This window comes from Saccopteryx leptura, chromosome 2 (assembly GCF_036850995.1).
Source record: "Saccopteryx leptura isolate mSacLep1 chromosome 2, mSacLep1_pri_phased_curated, whole genome shotgun sequence".
NCBI classification, from domain to species: domain Eukaryota; kingdom Metazoa; phylum Chordata; class Mammalia; order Chiroptera; family Emballonuridae; genus Saccopteryx; species Saccopteryx leptura.
In genome coordinates, this window is record NC_089504.1 from 110,498,775 (window position 1) to 110,505,542 (window position 6,768).

A 6,768-nucleotide genomic window follows, 5' to 3' on the forward strand; every position below is an offset into this window, starting at 1 on the left:
TTTTTCTTCTGTGTTTATCATGTAAAATTATTTTAGTATTATACTATTGAATTTAAAGAAAAATGCCACAAAACATTTGAACTGATGAGCCACAGAACATCTGTTGAAATTTTTTTACTTTTTAGCATGCTAAATATACATCTTAAATATTCTGATTGATGGCCATTTATAAATTTAGATACCACCACTGGTCAGTTTTGTATAAAATAGAATAAAAAATATGTTATCTGCAGTGTAAGTACAGCACACTGTCAAATTCTTTTCCTTGAGGTGCATTGTAAATGTACAGATAGTCATAGGCTATTGTTTTGTAATGTATTACATTTCTAATCTATTATTCTTAACCTATTATTATGTTTGCAGAGACAAAAGAATTGATTTTTTTCTAATCTGTAAAATTATGCTAACTTCTACAAATAGGCATTCTAAATAAAAATTTAAAAAAAGAGCAAATTGTGATCAAATGACTTTGAATATAACATGGTGATTAAATTACTTAGTCCTAGTTTTAAAATTAAAATAAAAATTTTGGTGGGGGTTGTTATGAAGACCAGTGCCGGGCTCGGAAGGGATTTACAATTTAGAATCTCTAATGTTTGCTTCATGTAGTATTTTATAGTCAATTCTTCTTGATTACTCATAATAACTTTAAGATAAGTAGAAGTTAGCCCAGATTTATAGATGAAGAATCTGAGGCTCACAGAAATTAAATGATTCCAAAATTTTCACAGAGTAAGGGTGCTAGTGACCACAAATTTGAATCCAAGTCTATCCACAATGTCCATTCTCTTTCCACTGTACACTCAAATGGATCTCAGATCACACCACTTTTAAATGTTGGGAATAATCCTCTGCTCTAATCTATATTGAGTAATGTAACCACTTTGTGATGGGTTAGAACCAAAGGGGGGGAAAATCTTACTATTTAAGCATATACTCAAAATTCATATGAAAAAAGTTTTCCCCCCTCAAATCACCTAGTCATCTATACTCAGTCAACATCACATTTGTTTGGAGAAGTTATATTTCTTTGGTTTTCTTCCATCCTCCCCTCCCTTTCTTGCTCTCTCCTCAGGGGCCAATAGCTTCTGGCTAATAGTTGGTTCTTTTTAATTGGGGGAAGGGAGTGATGGGTTTATAGCTTATAGCAGAGGAATAAAGGGTAAGGAAAACAGCCTCTCACTGTTCAACCTCAGTGAAACATCTACAAAATAATTTTCTTACACATATAGACCACACACCCTTAATAGGTGTCCTGTGTTGTGCTATTATACTGATCAACTCCTCTGCACCTTACAGAGTGTCCCTTTCTTGTAGAGATAGTGGGCCCCTAACAGTGGTGGCATGCCACAGTAATTTGGTGGGTGAGCTGTAAAGATTAGACTGTTGAGCTGGGCATGCAAAAAGTAAAACAAACAGCACTTTGTAAACATTTTCACCCTCCAGTACACCTTAAGGGATTTTCATTTACATATCTATTATCTCCTTTTTTTTTTTTAAGATGAGAAAATTGGAGACAAAAAATGGTTAATTGCTGAAGGTTACTACTAAGTAAATGGCAGCAACTCCAGGTCTTAAGCCCCTGCTCTTAATCATTTCATCTTTGAGTGTTTAATTACATAAAACAGTATGTTCTTTCTGCCTAACAGTATGGGGGGGGGGGGGGGTGTTTTATTTTTTCCTGCCGCTGGATTGTATCCAGTATTAGGGCACTGTGTTTTTAAAGCATAACATTGACCACCGGTGTAGCCAAGTCTCAACATGTCACCTCTGTTAAAGTTCAAGCAAATTGTGCCTGGGATTTCATAGTGATCCGTGAGCCCAGGAAATGTGGCAAACCCCCTGCGAAGAGCACAAAGCCTGCAGCTCGTGACCGGGACTTAAGCCCTCGCCATCTACCCCGCATCTCCAAATTGCTTTCTTGAACGGGAGGAGAGCAACTGAAGGAGAGGGGATAGAATACGCATGCGTCGGCGGCAGAGCTTCGGGCGGGAGCAGGGAGCAGGCCCAGATCTCCCCGCGCTGCCGGTACCGCCCTCAAGCAGGCTTCCTGGGGCACGGAGGGATTCGGTGGCAGCTGAAGCCACTGGAGGGGGATGAGTTCACCCAGGGATCTGGGAAAGGGATAGCAGTTCCCGCTCCAGAGGCAACCAGAGAAATCCTGACCCCTCTGCTACCCTCGAGGGCTGTTGGACCGCTAGCCCCACCGACAGTACAGTGGTGCTTTCCTGACGAGTGAGCCGTAGGGTAGCCTCCTCGCCCAACCAAGAAGCCGAGCTGCCCCATTTCCGGCCTCCCAGCCGCTTCCGCTTCCGGCCGTGCCGTGACCCGTCTGCTTTGGGAAGTCCTGGTAATGAACTGACGGCCACTTGCAACCGAAGGGCTATGGCCGTTGCAGCGTCTGTGAAGGCAGCGTTGCAGGTCGCGGAAGTGCTGGAAGGCATCATGAGCGGCTGCGTGGGGCCCGAGGGTCGGCAGATTCTGTGCACGAAGCCCACCGGCGAGGTGCTGCTCAGCCGGGATGGAGGTCGCCTCCTGCGGGCGCTACACTTAGAGCATCCCATAGCCAGGTACCCGCCTCCCACTCGCCAGCCCCGTAAGGCGCACTGTAGACAGTCACCCCGGGCCATCTCCCTGAGCTTACTGCCCCTGAGGCTATATGCTCCTGGAAAAAACTGACCTAGTCTGAGACCGGTGTACGTTAAGGGTTAGAGCACTGTTTAAGGGAATACTACCCTGGACATCAAGTCTTCTCAACTCCTAAGAACGTTTCTCACTCCTCTCCATGTCCCACCCAGCCCTAGAATCTTGGAATAGAACAAAGTAACGAGGAAAAGGGAAAACTAAAACTGAGGACATAGCAAAGGGGCAGTATTGTCATTTTAGACTTATAGTTGTAAAAGCATGGTTTCAACTTGATCTAGACACAGGAAGGCAGCCCACTGAAAATCTGAGCTGCTTTATTTCTTTTTGTACAGGATGATGGTGGCTTGTGTTTCCAGTCATCTAAGGAAAACAGGAGATGGTGCAAAGACATTTATTATCTTTCTTTGCCATTTGCTCAGAAGACTTCAGGCAGTCACAGACAAAGAAAAAGATTCTTTGATTTCCAAAAATATTCAGACCCATGCAAGGCACTGGAAAAATTGTTGTCAGTGGAAACTTATTTCCCAAGCTCTTCAAACGTTTCAGACACACATATTAGACTATGTTATGGACCAGTGCTTAAGTAGACACTTTTTGTCCATCTTTTCTTCATCCACTAAAGAGAGAACATTGTGCAGGAACTCTTTAGAGTTGCTCTTAGAATCATACTTTTGTGGAAGAGTGGGAAGAAATAATCACAATTTTATTTCACAATTGATGTGTGACTACTTTTTCAAGTGTATGACTTGTGAAAGTGGGTTTGAAGAAGTGTTTGACTTAGTGGATGACTGTTTTGTAGAGTTGAACATTGGTGTCACTGGCCTTCCTGTTTCAGATTCCAGGATCATAGCGGGGCTTGTGCTTCACAGAGACTTTTCTGTGTTCTGTCCAGCAGATGGTGACATAAGAACAGTGCTGGTAACGGAAACCATTCAGCCTGTCTTTTCAACTGGTGGGTCAGAGTTTATTCTAAATTCAGAGGCACAGTTTCAGACATCTCAATTTTGGATTATGGAAAAGACAAAAGCAGTAATGAAATATTTACAGCATCATAATGTAAAATTGCTCCTCTCTAGTGTGAAACAACCAGACTTAGTTCTTTATTATGCAGAATTGAATGGCATATCTGTGGTGGAATGTTTATCATCTGAAGAAATTTCTCTTGTTCAGAGAATCACTGGTCTCTTTCCCATTTTACTGCCACAAGCCTCTTCACAGTTTGAAGTCTCAAACACTGCTTTGGTGACATTTTGTAAGCCCCTTATCCTTAGATCCAAAAGGTATGTTCATCTTGGCTTGATTAGCACATGTCTGTTTGTACCACACTGCATAGTTCTTTGTGGACCAGTGCAAGGTCTTGTTGAACAACATGAGGACGCTTTACACGGAGCATTTAAAATGCTCCGGCAGTTATTTAAAGACCTTGATCTAAATTATGTGGCACAAGTCAGTGACCAAAATTCTACATCAAGTCCTCTTATTTATAAGAATAGAGAACATAATCAATCACCAGAAATTGTTCATGGCTCAATACAAAGGCTGTATCAGGGCACAGTTGTAAAGAACAGAGATGAACTGGCAAAAGCTCCAACAGATTTAAAAGTATATTCAAATTTGGTCGTTCCAAGTGTAGAACTAGAAACAAACATTACACGTTTGACACCAAAAGTGACACCAACAGATACATACCAGACAGATGAAACACTGAGATGTTCATCTGCAGACAAAACCAGAATAATTGATGACCATGATTCATCTACTGAGAGTGGTCCTACTGCTGGTTCAACAACAGAAAATACTAGAATAGAAATTTCTTATGAAAATTCATTGATCACAAAAATTGCTGGAAAGGGTAATATGTTACCAGTGAGACTGAAGTCACCAGAGATGGGTACGTCCCAGTGTTACTGTTTCTCCTCTATATCAGCAGGTTGTGTTTTGCCAGTAGGTGGTAATTTTGAGATCTTGTTACATTACTATCTTATCAGCTATGCCAAAAAATGCCAACAATCAGGAGCAACTATGGTTAGTGTGATAATCGCTAATGCACTTTTAGCCATTCCCAAAATCCTGTATAAGTCTAACAAAGGAAATCACAGCTTTCTGCAAATATATAGACGCTCTCTCCATGCACTGCAAACTGATCAACCCATGGTAAGCACCCAGACAGGTTTAGAATCAGTATCTGGTAAATACCAGTTACTAACCTCAGTTCTTCAGTGTTTGACAAAAATTTTAACCATTGATTTGGTAATTGGTATTAAGAGACAGCCTCAGGAAAATTATAATCAAGATTCAGAAGAGGAACTATGAAATTGGAAGGTGTTTTTTTTTTTGTTTGTTTGTTGTTGTTTTTTTGTTTTTTTTTGTGACAGAGACAGAGAGGGTCAGATAGGGACAGACAGGAAGAGAGATAAACATCAATTCTTTGTTGTGGCACCTTAGTTGTTCGTTGATTGCTTCTCATACGTGCCTTGACTGGGGGGCTCTAGCCGAGCCAGTGACTTCTTGCTCAAGCCAGCGACCTTGAGCTCAAGCCAGTGACAATGGGCTTCAATCCAGCGACCTTTGGGTTCAAGCCAGCGACCGTGCCATCGGGTCATGTGTATGATCCTAAGCTCAAGCCAGTGATCCTGTGCTCATGCTGGTGAGCCTGCACTCAAGCCAGTGACCTCAGGGCTTCAAACCTGGGTCCTCTGCATCCCATCCAACACTTTACTCACTGCGCCACCGTCTGGTCAGGCTGGAAGTTCTTTATTAAATAGTTATACTTCAACTCAAGCCATAAAGTAATATGACCATTGATCTTTGAGTCAATTCAGTCTAGGTAGGAAAACAACGTAATTTAAAAAGTCTTTGAAAGTACACTAAGAGGCCAGCAGACATTCAGACACAAATATTAGGCTATTAGGGAATGATTATGAGGAGACAGCTTCCTGGATGAGGGAAGCGGAGATCTGACTGTTCTTCCCCCTATTGTCTCTGTGTTTCAGCTCTGTGTTAGTCTTGGTGTTTGGGGGAGGAGGTTCCTATAGAACTCCTTTAGAATTTTCTGTATGTATGTAGTTTATGAGAAAACACTCTTCATTTCTACTCCCCCACCTTTCTGTATTTAGTTCATAGAATCAATCTCAGATTTGGATGAGGTCTTCAAATTTCATTCTCTTTTAATTGGTTATAATATAGAATATATTGGTTGCTTTGTTTAAAATAATTTATTCTTTCTACTCATAATTTCTAAAGCAATGAGTACAAAGTCTCTATTTTCTTTCAAAAATAATGTAAATTAAATTGGTTTTTAACTTGTTTATTTTCATTTCATGTGGAAAGCCCAAAAAGAGTCTCACCATCCATATGCCATTGAATATATGCTACCAAAAATATGACTTTGTGTGTTGTGAACTTATTTTCATTTCTGTAGTTAAAAGTTAATTCCAGAAAGGATGTGAATGTATAATTTTCTGCTGGCCCCCAAGACCTTGTAAAAATAATTAAATGTATTTGCTGGGGGGGGGGGGGGGGTCTTATATTTGGTGCATAGCCAGAATTCAGTAATAACAAATAATCTAAGGACTATCTATTTCTGATGTGAATTTTAAATGTTTTTATTTTATTGTAAAAGTTTATAAATGTAAGTAATGCTGTGCACATGCCCACGGAGAAGACAGTATCTTCTACGTTTAGTCATTCTCTGTGGCACTCAGAAAGGTGCTGTGTTTATACCAAGTCTTCAGAAGTGCTTGTTGAATAAGACTGCTATTTTTAATCTGTTCTCCTAAGTACATGTTTCCAGTTTACTAATTAAAAAAATAATTGGTGAGTGCTGACAACGTGCCAGGTGCAGAATATACCCTGTCAGATAAAGAGCCATGGTTCCTGCGTCATGCACTTTCCTCGGACGTTCTTGGGTAGACAGTGACACTCCTCGGGTTGGGGTTAAATGTAGGAAAACTCATTTTTAAAAATGTAATTATAGTTAAACTTGAAAACATGATGACTAATAAGGTATTTAAAAACTTTGACATCCTAAATGCAATATCTCATGGTCTTTTGCATTAAAGATAATTTTATTTTGTAAGGTTTATGCTATCCATCTGATAACATTTTTTTTCTTTTAATCAA

At 40.3% G+C, this 6,768-nt stretch overlaps 1 protein-coding gene across 1 annotated transcript; it reads left to right on the forward strand.

Annotated features, from left to right (window-relative positions):
• Positions 1–1,991: 1,991 nt before the first annotated feature.
• On the forward strand, positions 1,992–6,553 carry BBS10 (Bardet-Biedl syndrome 10). The gene is made up of 3 exons (XM_066368524.1): positions 1,992–2,570; positions 2,979–4,993; positions 5,024–6,553. Exons 1-2 carry the CDS (start codon positions 2,386–2,388, stop codon positions 4,957–4,959), a joined length of 2,166 nt encoding a protein of 721 aa, XP_066224621.1. The 5' UTR covers positions 1,992–2,385; the 3' UTR covers positions 4,960–4,993; positions 5,024–6,553.
• Positions 6,554–6,768: the final 215 nt, after the last annotated feature.